The sequence below is a fragment of the Lontra canadensis genome, unplaced genomic scaffold (genome assembly GCF_010015895.1).
Source record: "Lontra canadensis isolate GAN:19392208 unplaced genomic scaffold, GSC_riverotter_1.0 scaffold180, whole genome shotgun sequence".
Classification (NCBI taxonomy): Eukaryota; Metazoa; Chordata; class Mammalia; order Carnivora; family Mustelidae; genus Lontra; species Lontra canadensis.
Genome location: NW_022631174.1, coordinates 373,241 through 395,884, shown reverse-complemented (window position 1 = coordinate 395,884; position 22,644 = coordinate 373,241). Strand labels below are relative to the sequence as shown.

The following is a 22,644-nucleotide window of genomic DNA, read 5'->3' as shown; positions in this document are numbered from 1 at the left end:
GGAATGTTTTTCCACCTGTGTCTTCTTACATTTCTTTTGTAAGTATTCTGTAGTTTCAAGAGTATAGATCCTTTAACACTTTTGTTAAGTTTATTTCTAGGTGTCTCATTTTTTGGGGGGGGTGCTATTGTAAATGGGATTGACTTCTTTATTTCTCTTTCATCGGTTACATTTGTTAGTGTATAGAAATGCAGCTGATTTCTCTTCATTGATTTTGTATCTTGCCATGTTGCTGAGTTGCTGTATGAGTGCTAGTAACTTGGGGGTGGAGTCTTTTGCATTTTCCACATAACGTATCATGTCGTCTGCAAAGAGAGAGAGTTTGACTTCTTCTTTGCCAATTTGAATGTTGTTATTTATTTATTTTTGCTGTCTGATTGCTGAAGCAAGAACTTCTAGTACTATTTTGAACAATAATGGTGAGAGTGGGTATCTCTGTCGTGTTCCTGACTCTAAGGAAAAAATTCTCAGTTTTTCTCCATTGAGATTGATACTCACTGTGAACTTTTCATAGATGGCTTTTAGGATATTGAGGTATATTCCCTCTATCCCTACAATTGGAGAGTTTTAATCAGGAAAGGATGTTGTATTTTGTCAAATGCTTTTTTTCTGTGTCAATTATGAGGATCTTATGGTTCTTGTCTCTTTTTTTATTAATATGCTCTATCATGTTGATTGATTTGTGAATGTTGAACCACCTTGGTATCCCAGGAATAAATCCCAGCTGCTCATGTGAATAATCCTTTTTTTTAAAAAATTTTATTTATTTATTTGACAGACAGAGATCACAAATAGGCAGAGAGACAGGCAGAGAGAGAGGCAGAGAGAGAGAGAGGAAGGGAAGCAGGCTCCCAGCCAAGCAGAGAGCCCGATGAGGGGCTCGATACCAGGATCCCGGGATCATGACCTGAGCCGAAGGCAGAGGCTTTAACCCACTGAGCCACCCAGGCGCCCTGTGAATAATCCTTTTAATGTACTTTTGGATCCTCTTGGATAGGATCTTGTTGAATATTTTGGCATTCATGTTCATCATGGATATTGGTCTGTAATTCTCCTTTTTGATGGGGTCTTCATCTGGTTTTGGGATCGGGGTAATGCTCACCTCATAGAACAAGTTTGGAAGTGTTCCTTCCATTTCTATTTTTTGAAATAGCTTCAGAAGAATAGGTATTATTTCTTCTTTAAATGTTTGGTGGAATTCCCCTGGGAAGCCATGTGGCTGTGAACTCTTGTTTTTTTGGGGGGAGGTTTATTTTTATTACTGCTTCAATTTCCTTGCTGGTTATTAGTCTGTTCAGATCGTCTATTTCTTCCTGTTTCAGTTTTGGTAGTTTATAAGTTTCCAGGAGTGCATCCATTTCTTCTAGATTGCTTAATTTGTTGACATATAGTTGCTGGTAATAATTTCTAATAATTGTTTCTATTTTGTTAGTGTTAGTTGTGACCTCTCCTCTTTCATTCATGATTTTATTAATTAGGTTCCTTTCTCTTTTCTTTTGGATAGTCTGGCCAGAGGCTTATTGATCTTATTAATTCTTTCAAAGGACCGGATTCTAGTTTCATTGATCTGTTTTAATGTTCTTCTAGTTTCTGTTTCATTGATTTCTGCTCTAATCTTTATTATTTCTCTTCCCCTGCTCGGTTTAACCTGTATTTGATGTTCTTCCTCCAGGTCTTTTAGGTGTAAGGTTAGTGCATTTGGAATTTTTCTAATTTTTTGAGAAAGGCTTGGATGTCTATGTATTTCCTTTTTAGGACCAGGTTTGCAGTATCCCACAGGTTTTGGACTGATGTGTTTTCATTCTCATTAGTTTCAATGAGTTGTTTAAGTTCTTTAATTTTCTGGTTGACCCAATCATTCTTTCACAGGATGCTCTTTAACTTCCAAGTGTTTGAGTTCCTTCCAAATTTCTTCTTGTAGTTGAGTTCCAGTTTCACAGTATTGTGATCTGAAAATACGAAGGAGATAATCTCAATCTTTTGGTATTGGTTGAGACCTGATTTGTGACCCAGTATGTGGTCTATTTTGGAGAAAGTTCCATATGAACTTGAGAAGAATGAGTGTTCTGTTGTTTTAGGATGGAATGTTCTGTGTATATCTGCGAAATCCATCTGGGCCAATGTGTCATTCAAAGCTCTTGTTTCTTCATTGATATTCTGCTTAGATGATCTGTCCATTGCTGTGAGTGGAGTGTTAAGGTCTCCTACTATTAATGTATTATTACAAATATGTTTCTTTATTTTGGTTATTAATGGGTTTATATAATTGGCTGTTCCCAATTTGGGGTCATAGATATTTACAATTGTTAGTTTTTCTTGTTTGATAGACCATTTAAATATGATATAGTGTCCCTCTACATCTCTTTGGGTTAAAATCTAATTTATCTGATAAAGGATTGCTACCCTAGCTTTCTTCCGAGGTGCATTATCATGGTAAAATATTCTCCATCTCCTCACTTTCAATCTGGAGGTATCTTTAGGTTCAAAATGAGTCTCTCATAGACAGCATATGGACGGGTCCTGCTTTTTTATCCCAATCTGAAACTCTTTCATGGGAGCATTCAGCCCATTTACATTCAGAGTAATTATTGAAAGATATGAATTTAATACCATTGTGTTGCCTGTAAAGTCCCTGTTTCTGTAAACTGTCTCTGTTACTTTCTGGTCTATATTACTTTTGGGGCCCTCTTCAGTTACAGAATCCCCCTTCATATTTCTTTCAGGGCTGGCTTTGTGGTCACATATTCTTCCAGTTTCTACCTGTCCTGAAATCTCTTTATCTCTCCCTTTGTTCAGAATGACAGCCTTGTTGGATAAAGTATTCTTGGCTGCATGTTCTTCTCATTTAGTACACTGAATATATCTTACCAGCCCTTTCTGGCTTGCCAGGTTTTTGTGGATAAGTCTGATGTTATTCTGATATTCCTCTCTTCATTTATAAGAAGTCTCTTTCCCCTAGCTGCTCTCAGGATTGCTTTCTTGGCTCTAAGATCTACAAGCTTTGCTATCATATGTTGGGTCATTGATCTATTTTTGTTGATTTTGGGAGGGGTCCTCTCTGCCTCTTGGACACGAATGCTTGTTTCCTTCCCCAGATTAAGGAAGTTCTCAACTATGATTTGCTCAAATATACCTTCTGTCTTCTTTTTCTCTCTACCCCCTTGGGGATCCCAATAATTCTGATATTGGAGTGTCATTGATCTCTCTAAATCTATTTTCATAGGCTACTAACTGCCTATCCTTATTTTCTTCATCTTCCTTAATTTCTATCAGTTTTTCTTCTAGATCACTTATTCTCTCTGCTGCCTCATTTATCCTGGCTGTTAGAGTATCCAGTTTGGACTGCATCTAATTCATAGAATTTTTAAATTTGGCCTGATCAGATCTCATGTCTGCCCTTACAGATTCTTTATTGTCATTAATGCTTTTCTCAAGCCTAGTTATTGACTTCGTGATTGTTATCCCAAATACTATCTCTGACATCTTGTTTTCCATATCCATTAGTTCTGTGGCAAAGGACATTGTCTCTGGTTCTTTTCTTTGTTGAGGGTTCCTCCTCCTAGTCATTCTTTCAAGAGATGAACAGAGTCCAAAATATTAACCACAATCTAGGCTAGATGCGCCCATGAAAGATGATAGAATTATACAACAATACACTAATTTTTCCTTCCACCTTGCTTTCTCTCCTTTTTCCTTTCATTTTACATAATTTCTGATTGCAAGTTATTATAAAGCATACAACCCAGAAATAGCAAGATGGAGAGATGTACAAGGCAAAGTAAGAGGACAGGGCATGGAGGATCCACACCCTCTCTAGGCACACCACTCTCCCCAAACCTCCATTTCCGTGTTTTCACCAACTGGGAAAGAAGTTTGCCCTATTTTAACTTTAAATGGAAAGGGAAAATGAGTTTTATTCCAAGGTTCTTATAACAGTCAAATGAAACACGTATTACATAGAATTCCAGATATTAGGTGCAAACTTGAAAAAAAACATAATTCAGGTAATTCTGTAACTAATAATTGAAGCCATTGGTTTAACATGCATGACAGACCCTTGTGAGTTGAATATTTCATTCTATAGGATATAAAAATCATCCTTGAACCCAAGTATCTTGAAAATATTTCTTTTCAAGGACATTTAATATTTAAGTGATAATGGAATAACATACAGCTGAAAAATTTCACATAAGATTTTATGCTAGAAAAGAGAATAAGAGAGATATTTTGTGCATTTTCTCAGCTTAACATCTTATCATAGTTGATCAAGTGAACCACACCTTTAACTAGATGTACAGCTCATAATTTTATCTGCCTCCAGCAGCTACAAAGAGCAACTATCTCTCTCTTTTTTAAAAGATTTTGTTTATTTATTTGATAGACAGAGATCACAAGTAGGTAGAGAGGCAGGCAGAGAGTGAGAGGAAGAGAAGCAGGCTTCCCGATGAGCAGAGAGCCTGATGTGGGACTCAATCCCACCCTGATCATGACCTGAGCTGAAGGCAGAGGCTTTAACCCACTGAGCCACCCAGGCACCCCAGCAACTATGTCTTATTTTTATTTCCTATATCACTTTTGTTAACAGGGAGGACTATATCTTTAATACTAAACCCAGGATTCCATTAGATAACATTGGGTGGTATGCTGGATGGACAGTTTCCTTTGCTTCTCCAGATTATTCCCTTTGCTTCTCCAGATTATTCTCTTTTCTCCACCCTGCTCTGGGAATTGATCAGTATGAACTCACCGATGGGCTGCCTTATCCTCTGTCTTCTAGTTGGGATTAGCCAGTAGAGAGCTGTAGCAGAGATTAGAGGCAGGGAAAAATGAGGTTGGAGAACTTATTCCTAAAAATACTGACTGGTAGCTGCTGCATCCTTATATAAAAGTCACAGCTCCTCCAAGCAGCCATCTTTGCATGTCTTTGCACATCTCTGTCTCCATCTCTCTCTCTCTCTGTGCTTTAATAACTACTTCCTCCCCTTCTCACTTCAGACCTGAGGTGTAAAATCCTTCCTGATATCTCAAAACTGATTTCTGGATGATAAGTGTGTTTGTTGCCATTGAGCTGTCATTGCTTCTAAGAAATGCATAACACATAATACATATACACATAACACATATACATATGTGCATAACACATATACACACACCTCTCTACCTATCTGTAGTGTATCCATATCTATCATCTATCATGTATCTATCTACCATCCATCTATCATGTATCTTCTACCTGTCTATCATCTATCTAATATAGCTATCATCTGTCTATCTTCCTATGTACCCATCATCTCAGAATCATGAGTTTACAAGCATTACCTCCAGTCCTAGTTCAGCACACAGGGGTCATTCTAGCCCTTCCTCTTTCCATATTTGAAATTCCCTCCTGCAACAGTAAGAAACCTGGCTCTTATTATCCACAATTGTAGAATATACATAAAGTAGTTTCAGAATTGATAACTCATTCCACTGTAGAAAACATGAACAAGAAAAAAAATATAATTTTTGTAGTTAAATATAAAACCTGAGGGCACAAAGTCAAATACTATGTTGAAGACCTACTTGGCTTAGTTTTTCTCCTGTGTTTGATATGGCTTTAATAGTCATTTGAAATGGGTTTATTTGTTTCTGCTTTCATTCTGTTTGGGTTGGTTTTATCCTATTTTTATTTCATATCTATACCTATAACTGTACTATATTTGTATCTACTTCTATTTATATATACTTCTGTGGGGTGTTTTATAATCTGGTAAAATTATTCGCACCCCACTCCAACTGTATTTGAAATATTTAACATAACTACACTGAAAGGGGACAGAAAAAGTAGCCCAAATAATTCTTGGACACAGTATTTTGACTAAATATCCTCATACTAAATTAAATTAAATTAAATACTAAATTAAAAAAGAGACTGTAAACACATATACTCTAGTTATTTATTTAGTTTCCTTATTATCATGGGTTAGCAGTTCTAAGGCAATTTCAAGCATGTTCTAAGATTGAGCTTTTCTATTTAGTGTTTCCCAGGGGGAGGGCAAGGAAAGTACTGGCTACAGGGATGCTGGTGGGGTGGGGCTGTGCTGGCTCTAGGCTCTGATCACATGCATACTCAGAGGACCAGCGCTGGACCCTCTCTGGGGGAGGGCAACTGCTAGTGATCCAGGAGGTGGTGGTCATCAGGGATCTGTGGTGGAGCAGTGAGAAGGTCCAGAGCTGAATTTTCTGGAACCCACTGCTCCTGATACCACTTAGTCCTCAGAGTCTTCTACTGTGTTCCAATATTTTTTCCTCTTTCATTCCTCCTCCAAGCCTATAGTGACCTTCTCATAAAAATTGAGGAAAAAAATCTGATAATGACCATGACTTCATACATTTTCTTCTGTCTCAAGGGATGATTTCCTCCATATAATATATCCTAATTTTAGCAGAGGCTTTTTGTGAATTGATTAAAGTGCACTTTTTTTTTTTTTTTTGGATAGATGTGGTGGCTCTCTAGTTCAGCCCAAGAGATAGGCAGTTAATAACTTTTCTTGGAGGAAATCCCAACACTGCTGGTCCACATCCTTCCCTTTCCCAGAAACTGCTCCTGAGGGAATAAAAAGGGTGTGGGACAATTACTGAGTTTCAAACTCCCTCAAGACCCCTGAAGCACTCATACTGAGGTTATCTAAGAAAGAAATAAATAGCACAAGTCCCCTTATGACCAAGAGCTGAGAACCTTAGAATTACACCAGTGGTCCTGATATTATGACCAAACACACTCCTGTGTGCAGCCCTGCTACAGCTGGGGTGTAGGAAAGGCTGGCTGCAGCACAGGCAGGCAGCCTGGACATGAGCCTGTTTTTATGTTCTCTGCTCCACACAGTGACAGCCTCTGAGTTTTCATGTTAATTTCCAATGATGTAGAGGATGGAAGAAGAGACAGTGGGTCATTGTTGATGGAGGCTGAGATGGACACAGGCAGGAAGGTAAGCTTCACAGCTAGAATGGAACAAGCCCCAATATATGTTTGAACAATGACAAACAGACCAAGTATGTCCTAGGTGCAGTGAGAAGTATGAGGATAAACAAGGCAGGCTCACCATCTCTAAAGGGTCAGAGTCAGGTAGGGAAGAATAGACCTAAATGTTTGATAATGAAAGTATAAGAAAATCTTGACATTTGCATTATTTGAGAGGAAGGATGACATTAAGTCTTTTCCACCAGAAGACAAGAGATTCCCAAGGAAGTTTATGAAAGTCACCAAATGAGGTGACAGAAAATAGGTGATGGGGGAAAGCAGACAACAGAGGATGGCTGCAGGCTAGTGCATTCACAAACAAGGACAGCAGGAGAGTTTAGGGCCAGCACCCCTGGGCAGGGAAGAGGGACTGGAGGGAGAAGTGTTTCTTTTCATGCACAAGAAAACCCCAGGGTGAATCCTTTAGGATGGCTGTGGATTTCAAACTCTAGCCCCCATGGGGAGACTCAGAAAGTTGGGTATCATCAAAGAGAGAGTCCGTGTTCTGACTGAGAATGCCTTCCTATGGGACTGATCCTTGGCAGTAAGTGGTCCCAGGTTGGGGTAGGAATAAAGAATTTCTACTCCTTTCTTCTTCTATATCAAAACAAGCCTATAGCTGGTCATTGCTCCCAGTTGCAGACAATACAAGGTTCTGGACTTTTTAAATATAGGTCAGTGGATAGAACCCCTCCCTCCACCTACACACGAATTCAGGGAAACTACCTTTTTGTTTCTCCTCACAATGTGGGCCTCAGTCATCTGGAGGTAAAGTGGAGGAACAGAATTACACATCTTCCAGTGAGTGCATTCACCCAGGCATTGTGTGTTTATGAACATCTCTTTAGTGCCAGGCATTATCTTAGGTGCTAGGGAATCAGAGAAAGAGAGTACACAATGGCCCTGACTTCTTGATGTTTCATTTTGGTGGGGAGGCTGGATTTAATGAGGCTAAGTGTTGAAGATAAAGTGGTGTTAAAATGTGGAGAGTGGAGGTTAATACTGGAACATCCAGCAAGTGTTCCCCATCTCTTGCCAGCTAGTCTCTGCCACTTCCCATGCACTGAGAATACCATACTTTCTCTTGCCTCAACTCAGATGTCTTCCTCCAGGAAGCCCTCCCTTACCAACAATGGTGAATTAAATACCCCTTTGTCATGCTGTGTGGCATCCTACATGACCCTCTGTTACAACAGGTTGCAAGTGCATATTGAATTTCTAGCCTGCATCCACCCCTTTTTGAGGCAATGAAGATACAGTTATGAATAAGCCAGACAAGGAATTTTCATGGAGGGGGAAAAAAGACCATGAAACAGTGAGCATATGAACAATATAATCTTGGCATGTAGAGTGTACCGGGAAATTAATGAGTGGTACAACATGATGGAGAGTACATGATGGAGTGTGAGAGTGGCTTTTTAAAATAAAGATGTCAAGAAAGGACTCTCTGGGGAAAAGAAATTTACGTGGAGAGGTAAAAGTTAAAAAGACTCAGTAATTAAATTGGAATTATATTATATTTGTATTTCAATTTGGGAAGGATTAGAATTTTGAATGTTATTAAATTCTTCCCAGCTAAGAACATGGTATGTCTTTCCATTTTTTGTATCTTGATTGATTTTCTTTGATCCAAGTTTATAATATTCTTCCTTATTTGTGGCAGTTAGGCCTAAGTATCTCATGGATTTTGTTGCTGTGCCTGTGAATTTTTTCTTATTTCTACTTCTGTTCTGTCTTTGCCGGAATGGAGAAAATCTATTGTATATATCTTCTTCTATCCTGCCTTCTTCATATCATCTTTCTGAATCTTCTGGTGCTTACATCACCCTGGCACTTACTTCACACTCAGTATTATTTGTGGACTGAATGAGTGCCTATGGCAGAGCTCCTCTTTGAAGGGGGAGGAAGAAGCTTTGAGCTTACCCAAGAGATGAGAGGGAGCAACTGGATGTGGTCAAAGGTAAGAACTGACATTTTAGATTTTGAGGGATTTGGGCTTGAGTCTTGATGCTGCCACTTAAAAACTATGTGAACTAGACAACTTACTGTTACTTAATTTTTCTGAACACAGATCTCCTTATCTGTAAATGGTGTTAACAGTTTCTACTTTGTAATGTGATGTGAAGGTTAAATAAGATAATAGGAAACTTTGGAACGTGCTCTACAGGGTAAGCTCTCAATATGTGTTGATTACTATTCAAAATTGTTTGATAAATGTTTATCTTTGAAGTTTAAACAGTCCGGTATATGACAATTTATGGGTCATTTATCCTTCAGTAATTATGTGGAGAATTTAGAGAGCCATTTAGATTTTCAAATTCAGGACTCTTTTCAATTTAATACAATTTGCATCAGACTCACATGTTTTATTTTTGGGGGCTTTCTCACATTCTTGGATTGGCTCTTGGTTCTCTGTTTCCTCTATTTCCTTTCTCATTATTTTTATCTCTGTCCCTTTCATTTTAATTTATTAAGAAAATCTCATTTGTATTTTCAAAACAGATGATCTTTTCTGCAGTTTCCTCATTAGTATTATTTGCAAGCCACGTAGATTATAAATTCACATATAAAAATTCACATTTTTCTGTTGAAATATTTTAACTTATAGATATCATATTATATTCCTAAATATTCACCATATATCTCTAAAAACCTTTTCCCACATGACTTAAATAACATTTTCAGCCTAATTAACAGTCATTCCTTATTATTATCCATTCCTAGTTTATATATAAATTTCTCCACTTATCCCCAAAAGTGTCCTTTTAGTTGTTTGTCAAAATAAGAATTTGATTGTGGACCATGCATTGTATCTGGTTGTTATGAATCTTGTTATAGATTTTTTGTCTTTAACAATTCATTTTTTTCACAGGGTGATTGACTGAAGAGATTGCCCCAGTCTCCTCTTTCTCAAAGTCAAGTTCACTGACAGGGGCAGCAACATCACTTGGAGCTTGTAAGAAATGCAGGCCCTATCCCAAACCCACTGAAATGCAAATCTGCATTGACTTGCGTGTCCCTGGTGACTCATATGCACATAAAAACTTAGGAAGCATTGCTGTGGTGTTCCACCTTTAGGACTTAATGTGATTGCTTCCTCTAGGACTAGCTTGATCCTTGAGATCCGGTATTCCCATAACTGACAGTAATTGCCAGCAGTTTGATAACATTTAAGTTAAACATTTTTGGCTAAAACACTTCACGTTATAGCTTATGCCATATTTGACCAATGGTAAAATTCACCCCAGGATTTCCTGAAATAATAACCTGGTTCCTCCATTGTAAAGTCTCTGTGTCCCACTTGTAACCAGGAAGGAGTCTATGTGGTGTTAATTTGGCACAATACAAATATTCAGCCCTCCATGAACCATTTGCTGAATGGCTTATCCTCTTTATCCTTACCTGAATCAATGCTTTACTCAGGGTTTTCAAGCACTCCTCAGATAAATCTAAACACTTCTTTTTAAGTGTTTTTCCCCCAGGTATTTTGTCTTTTTTGGGTTGCTATTGTAAATGGGTTCTTCTCTTTTGTGACATCTAACTGAGTGTTGTTTTTATACACGAATATGACTGATTTGTGTATGTTGATTCTACAACATGTTGCTATTCTCAATAGTCTTGTGGTTGCTCTGTTGATTTTCTTGCGTTCTCCAGAAATCTCTTTTTGTACAATACTTATCAGGTTTTTTTTTTTTAAAGATTTTATTTATTTTATTTGACAGAGAGAGATCACAAGTAGGCAGAGAGGCAGGCAGAGAGAGAGACAGAGGAGGAAGCAGGCTCCCCGCTGAGCAGAGAGCCCGATGCGGGACTCGATCCCAGGACCCTGAGACCACGACCTGAGCCGAAGGCAGAGGCTTAACCCACTGAGCCACCCAGGCGCCCTACTTATCAGGTTTTAAAATCAGCATTATACCTTCTTTAGAAAAAGATTTTGGAAGTTTGCCTTCTCTTTCTATATTCTGACTAGAAAAAGAGATTGTCTACCATTTAAAGTTTTGATGGGATCTCTTATTAAACTAGATGATCTTGGCACTTCTTTAGGGAGCAGATCTTTGACAGATATGCTAAATTGTGTTTTTGTTGTTGGTTGTTTTCCACCATCCCTGCAGGAGGATTACAGTTGACCCTTGAACAATGGGCTAGAGGAGCAGATCCCCCCAACACAAATGAGAAAAATCCATATATAACTTTTGACCCTCCCAAAAGTGTTGACCAGAAGCCTGACTCATAACGTAAACACTCAATTAACACATATTTTGTATGTTATATGTATTATATGCTGTATTCTTAAAATAAAATAAGCTAGAGAAAAGAAAATGTTATTAAGAAAATCATAAGGGGGGGCACCTGGGTGGCTCATTTGGTTATGTGTCTGACTCTTGATTTAGACTCAGGTCATGGTCTCAGGGTGGTGATATGGAGTCCTGCATGGGGCTCTGCCGGCAACGGAGAGTCTGCTTAAGATTCTCTCCCTCTTCTCCTCCCCCTGCTCTTTCTCTCTCTCTTTCAAAATAAATAAATAAATCTTAAACAAAAAAAGAAAAGAAAATCATAAGGAAAACACATTCACAGTACTGTGCTATAAAAAAAAATCTGTGTGTTATTGGATTTGTGCAATTCAAACCTGGGTTGTTCAAAGGTCTGTATACCCCCCTCCCCCACTATTTGCCATATCACTTGCAACTACCTCCTTGTGGAAGGTTATAGTTATGTGTCCCTCTGATGTCTGGTTGGCCATGATACTTGTTTTAACAGTGAAGTTGAGTGGACATGATGTGTACCCATTTCAAGTAAAAGCTATAAATTTACAATCGTGCATTTTTACAAGTCTTGCTCTTTTCTCTTTTCCCTTAAGAATGGCATGTCACAAATAAGGGCTGTTTCTTCAGACTGGATACCAGAATAAAGAAGATGCATGAGTCCATGCTAAGCAGAACTACATACCCCTTGCTGTTGACATATAATGTAAGTGAGAAAATAAGCCTTTGTTTTTTGTAAGCCATTGTGATTTGAGGATAGTTTCTACCACAGTACTACCAAGAGAAAAATGATTAAAACAACATTTATTTTTCTTTGTGGATGTGGCTTATCCTTTATCCATCTCTACCAGTGTTATTCTTGGTACCTTGTATTGTCTAAAGATTATTCATTTCACCTAGAACTACACATTTCTTTGCATCTACTCTAGCTAAGTAGTCTTATGATTTTAGATAACTTCTTTTTCAATTTATGTCCCTCTCTGTCATTTCTTATTCTGTTTATTTGTGTTTCTCTCTCTGATCCCCCCCCTTATTTTTGCTTGATTAGATTAGCAAATGATTTATCCATTACATTGATTTTTTTTCAGTATATATAATTCATATACCATACAATACATCCAAAGTGTACAATTCAATGGCTTTTATTATTTTCTATATTCACTGAATTTTGTTACAACCACCACAATAAGTTTGCAACATTTTAATTTAATTTTATTTATTTATATGACAGAGAGAGACACAGCGAGAGAGGGAACACAAGTAGGGGGAGTGGGAGGGGGAGAAGTAGGCTTCCTGCTGAGCAGGGAGCCCCATGCAGAGCTCAATCCCAGGACCCTGGAATCATGACCTGAGCCGAAGACAGACACCCAACCATCTGAACCACCCAGGTGCCCCAGTTTACAACATTTTTATCACCCCAAAAGGAACCTTATAATCATTAGCTATCACCCTCACTCATCTATCCCTCCAAGCCTTAGGCAGCCACTAATCTACTTTCTCTCTATATAGATTTACCTATTTAGGAAATTTCATATAAACTGAATTATATAATATGTTGTTCTCTATGTCTGGCTTCTTTCACTTAACATAATGTTTTCAAGGTCTGCTCATATGTATAAGCATGTATATGTACTTTGTTTATTTTTATTGCCAAATATTATTTCATTTTATGGATATGCTGTATTTTATTTATCCATTCACAGGTTGATGGACATGTGGATTATTTTTAGTTTTTATCTATATGAATAATGCTGCTATGAACATTTGTATACAAGTTTTTGTGTGGATATATGTTTTCATTTTTCTTAGGTATACCTAGGAGTAGAATTGCTGGATTATTCATATGGGTAATTCTATGTTTAGCCTTTTGAGAAACTGTCAGAATGTTTTCCAAAGACACAGAAACATTTTAAATCCTTACTAGCAGCATGTAAGGGTTCCAATTTCTCCCCATCCTCAATGGGGATGAGGAATGATATTTGAATGTGCTTTGGTGTCAGTCATATCTCAGAAACTATTGCCTAATCTAAAGTCATGAAGATTTATGCCTATATTTTCTTCTAAGATTGTTATAGTTTTAACTCTTACAGTTAGGTCTTTGATCCATTTTGAGTTAATTTTGTATGATCTAAGGTAAGAGTCCCATTCATTCTTTTGTATATGGAGACCCCATTGTCCCAGCACCATTTGCCAAAAAAGACCAAATAATTGTTTTGTTTTTACTTTATTTGTTTTCTGATTTTGAACTCTACTTTTGCTTTAATTTCTTCCAGTTCAGTTTATTTTTGTTACTCATTTTGTGTCAGATGCTTAACTCATGTATTATTTACTATTATTCATGTAAGTATATAAGGCAATGAATTTTCCTTTAATTACTATGTTAGCAATATTCCGTAGACTCTGGTACATAACATTACTATTATTATTTTCTGAATATTCTGAAATTTAGATTTTTATTTCTCCTTTGGACCTGAGAGTTACTTAATAGAGATATTTGAAACATTTCTTTCCAGATTGAAAGTCTATTTTTGTTTTTTGGCTTTGTTATTAATGTCTACTTCTACTGTAATTTGGTCAGAGATCATTAGTTGAATTATTACTGCTTTTTGGGATTTTTAAAAATTGTATCTGTGGCCTTATGTATTTTTTTTGTAATGTGCTCTACAGGAACTTGAAAGTAAGTATTTATTACTATTACTGGAACACAGTAATATATATTATATATACATATGTATGTACACATTATATATTCATTTTATATATTCATATTTATATGGATATATAAATATTCATATTTATATATTCATATTATATATTCATACATATATTTATACACATATATTTACACACATATCTTATTTTTGTTTCATATTATCTATTCTTATTTTTTAAAGTGTTTTTAAGGATTTTTTTTAAGTAAACTAACTACCTCCAACATGTGGCTTGAACTCATGACCCTGAGATACTCACATGCTCTACTGACTGAGCCACCCAGGCACCCCTATTGTTCACTTTTAATCACTTGATCTTCCTTGGATGACAGAAGTTTATTTAAGCTAATTGTCTTTCTTACCAGACTAATAGCCCTGACCCTCTGTTCTCCTTATACCTGGAGGGACTTTTCTGATTGCTCAATTTTGGCCCTCAGCTTCTCTGTGCTCATCAGGAATCTGATCAGTTTCAGAAAAAGCTTTGTTCCGTTCTTCCACATTATATGTTTTATGAAGGCAGGCTGTTCCCCTCTGGAGAGGGCTATGTTGTCCCACTGAGCCTATGAAAGGGAAAACAGATTTAATTTTGGAGGAGTATCACAAAGCTCATTTAGTGAATACAGCTAATATAAATTCTCCAACCTTGTCTTTTTCAGTAACAAAGGTGATTCTTTTTCTCCATCTGACTGACTGACTCTGTGACTAACCCTCAGTTGGCTCCACACATGGGAAAGGAGCAGAATTTTCTTGTACTATTGCGCCTACTCAAGCTCTGATACCTCTTCCTGCTCAAATAGCTTTTGTGGTCCTTATAACATACAGAATAAAGTTTCAGTTTCTTTACTTTCCATGCCAAACACTCCCAAATTTAACTTTTAGTTCTCTTTCTGGCATTAACTCAGCCTACAATCCCTCCTCCATCTCACACTCAAAACTCCTGTTCCCCATCTCTGAGCTTGTCTAGGGCTTCCTACTGCCTGGCTTTTATTCAAGAGTTTGCCTCCATATGCTGTGCACATCCATCTGGCAAAATCCTGAACTATATTCCTTTGTTGCCACAGTCTACTTTGTCTCAGAAATGTGTGTGTGTGTGTGTGTGTGAGTGTGTATGTGTGCGCGTGTGTACATCCAACCAATTTTGGAAATTTTGGAGATTAGAGATGATGATTCCTTCTTTGTCATTACAGATAACTGAATAAGAGTTATCTGAGTGTATCTTTATTCAATAACTGATTATTCAATTGATTTCTTGAGGAATGGATAATATGAAATGATCTTCAAAATACTGACTTTTGGGCATGATGGGGTGGAACAGGTAGTCTGGGGTCTGAGAGAGTTTTGCTGTCAGTTGAATGGGTAGAGAACCCTGAATCAAAATACTATGGGATTTTAACATAGGTAGTTGTGTCTGTCCCATTAGATTGAAAATTCTCAGGAGGTAAGGATTATCAGTGTCCTATCTATGTGGTACTCTACCAGGTCCAGAGCTCATGTTTAGTCTCTGTTGAATGAGTGAAGGAATGAATGAGTGAATGAATGAATGAAAACTTCTTGACACCCTTGAGAATACAGCTGAAGAAATAGCAATTACAACTAAAGAAATCTGTGATGGAAAAGAGTGTAGAGAAATAAACCAGGAAAGAAATCTTTAATTCTCTTAAATTGTATCTCTCGGGGCACCTGGGTGGCTCAATGGGTTAAAGCCTCTGCCTTCGGCTCAGGTCATGATCCCAGGATCCTGGGATGGAGCCCCACATTGGGCTCTCTGCTCAGCAGGGAGCCTGCTTCCTCCTCTCTCTCTCTGCCTGCCTCTCAGCCTACTTGTGATCTCTGTCTGTCAAATAAATAAATAAAATCTTAAAAAAAATTATATCTCTCACACTTCCTAGCCCATTAGTAAGTTTTAATAAAAATATATAGTGCACATAGTATGTGATCAGTACAAATACATTAAGGTTGTTTTTTCTCTAGAATTCAGAGAATGGTACATTCATCAACCATCCAGAGTAAAGTATGTTTGGAGAGTTTTAATGGGTCTCACTGGAGCTGTCTTTTTCAGACTTCCGGGATCATGGCAGGAGGCAACCAGACCAGCCTCTTTGAGTTCCTCCTCTGGGGACTCTCAGATTGGCCAGAGCAGCAGCGTTTCCTCTTCCTGCTGTTCCTGTGGATGTATGTGGTCACTGTGGTTGGGAACCTGCTCATTGTCCTGGCCATTGGTACTGATGCACGTCTCCACACACCTATGTACTTCTTCCTTGCTAGCCTGTCCTGTGCAGACATCCTCTTCACTTCCACCACTGTGCCCAAGGCCTATGGTGAACATCCAGACTCAGAGTAGGTCCATCTCCTACACAGGATGCCTGGTTCAGCTCTACTTCTTTTTGACTTTTGGGGACATGGACATCTTTCTCCTGGCCACAATGGCCTATGACCGCTATGTGGCCATCTGCCACCCTCTCCACTACAAGATGGTCATGAGCCGCCGGCGTTGCACCTTCTTGGTTACTGCCTGCTGGATCCTGACGAGTCTTGTTGCCATGACCCACACTTTCCTCATCTTCCGACTTTCTTTTTGCTCTAAGAAGATCATTCCTGATTTCTTCTGTGATCTGGGACCCCTGATGAAGGTGTCTTGCTCTGACACTCAGGTCAATGAGCTTGTACTCCTCTTCTTGGGAGGAGCAGTCATTTTAATCCCCTTTGTGCTCATCCTGGTCTCTTATATCTACATTGTTTCAGCCATCCTCAGAGTCCCCTCTGCCCAGGGAAGGCGCAAGACCTTCTCTACCTGTGGGTCACACCTTGTGGTTGTTGCCCTGTTCTTTGGGACAGTGATCAGGGCTTATCTGTGCCCCTCATCATCTTCCTCCAACTCCATAGAAGAGGACACAGCAGCTGCTGTCATGTACACAGTGGTAACTCCCCTGCTGAACCCCTTCATTTACAGCCTGCGGAACAAGGACATGAAGTGTGCCCTGGTGAGATTTCTCAGGGGCAAAGTCTTCTTTTCATGGGGTCAGTGACTTCTGTAGTGATACTGCAGGTGTCCACCATCCCCTCCACAGAAGAGCTTCACAGAAATTTCTACCCAGGTTTTTCACTTCTGACTCCCACATATGCCTTATCACCACTTCCTTCGCTGAATCTCCTCATGACTTTGATATTGTTGAGGAACATCAAGATTTTACATCATGTTTTAAAGTTAAGATGTTAAGAGTTGCTTATTTACTTATTTATTTTACCTATGACTTTCCACAAGGAAAAATGCCTTTTGCAATGTTTTAAATTCTAGAAATCTGTGTAGGCTTTTATGCTAGTTCACCAAAATTCAATTAGTGAGGTCATGGAAAGTATGTTAATGATCAAAATATTAGCAAGTAAAGTCAATATTGGACAGCAAAGAGCTTACAACTTCGAGTATATATGTGTATATATTATATACACTTTATTTTTTCTTACAAAAATAAGAAATTATATATACATGTATGTGTGTATATATATGTTTATATATATAAACACTTATTCCTTCAAGGTTGTGAGTCAAAAATATTTGTACCTGTTAAAGCTCTCAACATTGTCAGTGAGCAGAATTTTGAACAGTTTATAATGAGAAGACAAAATAAATAAATTTAAATTAAATATTATGGCAACTCTTATGTAGCTGTTCTCTGAAATTCTTCCTTATTTGCTTAAGCCTTGGCTGACTGTGAATGCTGTTTTTCACATTGGCAGTAAAGGAATCTTGTGCGTTCTCAAGGTTCTTTATGTTGAAACTTGTGGCCTCTAGACTCAACGAAGACCAAATCAAAGATAACCAAAGCTTATGATTTTTATTTTTGCTATGAAAAAGTCATAGTTCCATACCAAGACAGAGTGAATACAAAATCATTGCCTAAAGTTGAAGCTATGGAACAAATTCACTGAAGAGCTTTGTGAGGAAAGGGCTCTAGATTGGTGCCCAGGAGTCCCAGATCTTAAACTCAGGGCTTCTACTTATTTTGTCTGACTCTAGTCTTCTCTTTTGTGAGATAAAATTACTGATATTTTTCCTGCCTACCTAACTGGAACTTTGTGGGGAAAATGCCTATGACTTGGCTATTATAATATAGAAACTCCAAATGATTATAGATTTTAAAAGCTGGAAATTTCTTCCTTTCTCATATACATGTAAGATGCTGGCCTCAAAATCATCAAGGATTCAGGCTAATTCTCTCTTGGTTTTCTGCGACCCTCAAAGAATGATTCCATAGCCATTAAACTTCTGCCTTGGTCTTCATTTCAACCAATAGGAAGGGAGAAAGGGTCAACTGGAGGATCCAGTGATTCCCACTAAGGAAAAAACCTGGAGAAGTGGCACTCACCTCTTCCATTTATATCCTATTGGCCAGAACTTGGTTGCTTGCCCTCACCCAGCTTCAACTGGGCCTGAGAAATGTATTCTTTATACTTGGTGGCCATAATCTAATAGTATATTAGCATGGATGAAGTACAAACCTTATATTAGGGGAAAACCAGCCATCTCTGCTATACTCAGGTGTCATGATGGCAATTAAAAGCCCTGCAAGCATGAAGAGCTCATCGAAACAGGAGAGTATGTGGGCACTCAGTCACTCTCTAAATCTTCAAGGCTATTGGAATACAAGTTAAGGAGGTGTCTTCTTCCTAGTGACCACAGATATTGTCAGTGAAGAGGCAACAGCAGGAGTGGCTAATAATAATTATGTGGAATTTGAGACATTCTTCTTTAGGATTACCCTGTCCCCCTCTCCTCCTCTAGGTGAGTACCTAGAGGGACAAGCTAGGGCCTGACCTTTGGATCTTCTGAAAACCTATTACCAAACAGGGTAATGATATTCCTGGTGAACATAAGTTCACATGTGAAACTAACCTGACATCTGCAAGTACAAATAGAATAAATACAAATGAACAACATGAATACCACATGAATCTAAATTACTGGAAAAAACCTTATGAATATACTCAAGGATATTAGGGAGGATATTAAGAATATGAAACATAAAAAGAACAAATTGGAAGTATTAGTTAAGAAACATAATAGCTGAAGTTAATAATTCAACAGATGAGATAAATAGCAGAATGGATACACGTAAAGAATGGATTAGTGAATCAGAATCAGAATATCAGGTTGTGTAACTCTTAAAGGCAGCAAGCAGTGAAGAATAGAAATATGGAAGAATAAGGGGGGTGGGGAGTTAGAGAGATAGAGAATATAAATAAAAGTGCCAACATCTAGAAAATAGGAGTCCTATAAAAAGACAGAAAAAGTGGATGGAAGGAAATATTTCAAGGACTTCGTTTCATTCTTCTAATGAAAAAGCCCATGAAGTTCCAATCAAAGGTAATTAAAAGTATCTCTAAATTCATCATAGAGGAATTAAAGAACTCCACAAAGAGAACATTTTTTTTAAGATTTTGTTTACTTATTTGACACAGAGAGAGATCACAAGTAGGCAGAGGCAGGCAAAGAGAGAGAGGGAAGTAGGTTCCCTGCTGAGCAGAGAGCCGGATGCAGGGCTCAATCCCAGGACCCTGAGATCGTGGCCGAGCCTAAGGCAGATGCTTAACCACTGAGTCATCCAGGCACCCCCAAGGAAAACATCTTAAGTTTCTAAAGAGAGAGAGAGGATTACAAAGGAACAATAAGAAGATTAAATTCAGGTGTGTCAATCACATACTGGATATAGGAAGATGAATAAAATTTGAAAAGTATTAAAGAAAATAACTTTAAATATAAAAATTAATATCCATCCAAATATTTGATTACATGTTTAAAAAACATCTGAAATAAAATTCTAAAATGCTAAACAGTGTCAACTCTCTGTAGTAGATGTTAGTAGGGGAATATAAGGACAGGAGAGCATGATAAATAACTTGTCTCTCTTGGGCAAAATAGAGAAGTATTTAAGAGATCCATGGATATAAATTAAGATCATGTGTTTTAAGTTAAGGGAAAGCATCTTAGCTTTCAAAATAGATGTGTAACTTTCAAACCAATCTCAGGGGAAAAAAAGGCCTCTTAAATGGGAAAGAGCAGAAAAGAAAAAATCGGAAGAAAATACAGCAAATGGAAATGATTTAAGTTTGAGTTTCTTATTCATATTATATCAGCACCTAACAGGGAATTCCCATCCTTTTAATAAAAAATAAAGCATCAGTATATATGATGCTATGAAGGAAGTCTCAGTAAGTTCTTTTTTTTTTTTAATTAAGATTTTATTGGGGCACCTGGGTGGCTCAGTGGGTTAAGCCTCTGCCTTCTGCCCAGGTCATGATCTCAGGGTCCTGGGATCAAGGCCTGCATTGGGCTCTCTGCTCAGTAGGGAGCCTGCTTCTGCCTCTCTCTCTGCCTGACTCTCTGCCTGACTCTCTGCCTACTTGTGATCTCTCTCTCTCTGTGTCAAATAAATAAACAAAATCTTTTTAAAAAATTAAGATTTTGTTTATTTATTTGACAGAGAGACACAGTGAGAAAGGGAACACAAGCAGTGGGAGTGGGAGAGGGACAAGCAGGCTTCCCGCCCAGTAGGGAGCCTGATGCAGGGCTTGATCCCAGGACTTTGGGATCACAATCTGAGCTGAAAGCAGATGCTTAATTGACTGAGCCCCCAGGTACTCCAATTCTCAGTAAGTTCTAAAAAAGAAATATGTGTGTGTTTTCCACATATGAACTATGATGCATGTAAATATGTTCTCAATTGTAATGCTCTAAGGTTAGAAATTAATAATTAAAGAAAAGCTTCAAAATTATCAAATATCTAGAAATTTAAGAAGGTGTTACTAAATATGAGGTGAAGTATACTAAATAAACTTTGGGTTCAAAAGAAAATTATGAGAGAAATTATGGAACAATTGGAAACAATAAAGAGAAACAAACTATAAATCATAAGCAGTAATAAAAGATAGCTTTAGTTTTAAATAAACTTACCAGGAAAGAACTGCAGTTGGAACAAAGGATCTGAGTATTCAAATTAATAAAGTGGGAGACAGAGCAACAAGAGTAATCTTGAACAAAGAAAGGGAAGAAAGATAATGGCAGAAAACAGTAAAATAAAGAATTGCAAAGCAGCAGACATCCTCAGCAAAGTATTATCAAATAGAACTTAGCAAATTGAAAGTTTGTATAAAAAGAATAATACATCATGACCAAGTAGTGCTTATTCTGAGAATGTGAGGCACATTCGACATTTAAAATTCAAGAATTTCAGGGGTGTGTGGGTGGCTCAGTTGGTTAGGCGTCTGCCTTCGGCTCAGTTCATGATCTCAGGGTCCTAGGATCGAGTCCCACTTCTGGCTCCTCGTTCAGCAGGGAGCCTCCTTCTTCCTCTGCCACTCCCCCTGCTGATGCCCCCCTGAAAAATAAATAAAAAATAAAATCTTTAAAAAATGTAATATAAAATTCATGAATTTAGTTCCCTGTATTATCACTGAAGAAGTGCACCAGGTTTGTATGTAAGATAATCCATGCGTTTTCACTCAGATCTGTAAGCTTCCCATTTCATTCATCTCCCATTCTATAATATGGGGACTACAGTTGTTGTTAAAATGCACTGAGCCTCACTTATTCCCAAGTAGGGTAGGTATACAACTCAATATCCTTCAAGGTGTTGGCCAGTATTAGCTGGAAAGTTTTAAGCAAAAGAGTAGTGAAACAAGATACAGTCCCCATTACTGTAGATTGTCTTAAAGTTATAAATAAAGTTTGTCATCTCTATGCTCTGATACTCTTTCTAGATTCCTTTCACCTTCGCTACCAGTTTGGCAGGTCTGTGTTGATGCCTGGTAGAATATATGAGGCCTTCATGCCTGAAGGGTTTGAGCTCTCCCTTACTCTCCTCTTTTTGTGGTGGGTGACTGAAATTGCTCTTTAGCATTCATTACTGTTCATAGAAGCACTAAGAAATACCCAAGTGAAACTCTAGGTTTAAGACATATTATCTCCTGCCCCCACGTGGAATAGCAAGCATAAGTCTTCATGCTAATCCTTGTCAATCATCCTAGTTAGAAAAGTGACACCCGTCTTTCCCTGTGGGCCTGCTGCACAAAATGTCAGAAGGCAATTACAGATTTTATTTAGTGGATCCTTCAAGGGAGTAAGGTTTTTATACTTTGTTCAAACTGGTAAAGAGGACAAAAGACTAGTATCTAGAATGTATAAAGATTTCTCAAAAACTCAACAGTTAAAAAATTACAATTAGGAAATGAGCAAAAGATATAAACAGGTTTTGACTGAAGAGGATACACAGTTGGCAAATAAGCACCTGAAAAGATGTTCAACACAAGACACCATTAGGGAAAGGCCCACTGAACCACATTTGTCAGAATAGCTAAAATAAAGTGACAACACCAAACTCTGGTGAGGATGTTGAGAAACTGGATGACTCACACTTTGCTGGTGAGAATATAAAATGTTACAGTCAGTCTGAAAAGTAGTTTGGCAGTTTCTTATAAAACTAAACACACAAGTACTCTACAACCCAACAATTGCACTCCTGGGCATTTATCCTAGACAGACGAGAACTTATGTTTACTCAAAAACCTGGACACAAATGTTCATAGAAACGTTATTTTAGAACCAATAAAAGATTAATATCTAGACAGTAAGAAGCTTCTTCCAAAGAAAAGTAGAAAGAAAGTCTAGAACAAAGAT

The 22,644-nt window shown here is 37.8% G+C and overlaps 1 protein-coding gene across 1 annotated transcript; it reads left to right on the top strand.

The window, feature by feature from the left end:
• Window positions 1-15,954: 15,954 nt before the first annotated feature.
• On the top strand, window positions 15,955-16,999 carry LOC116860651 (olfactory receptor 1P1-like). Its single transcript, XM_032846777.1, is given in 2 exon segments — window positions 15,955-16,287; window positions 16,289-16,999. Coding segments are annotated over 2 exon segments (1,044 nt in total).
• Window positions 17,000-22,644: the final 5,645 nt, after the last annotated feature.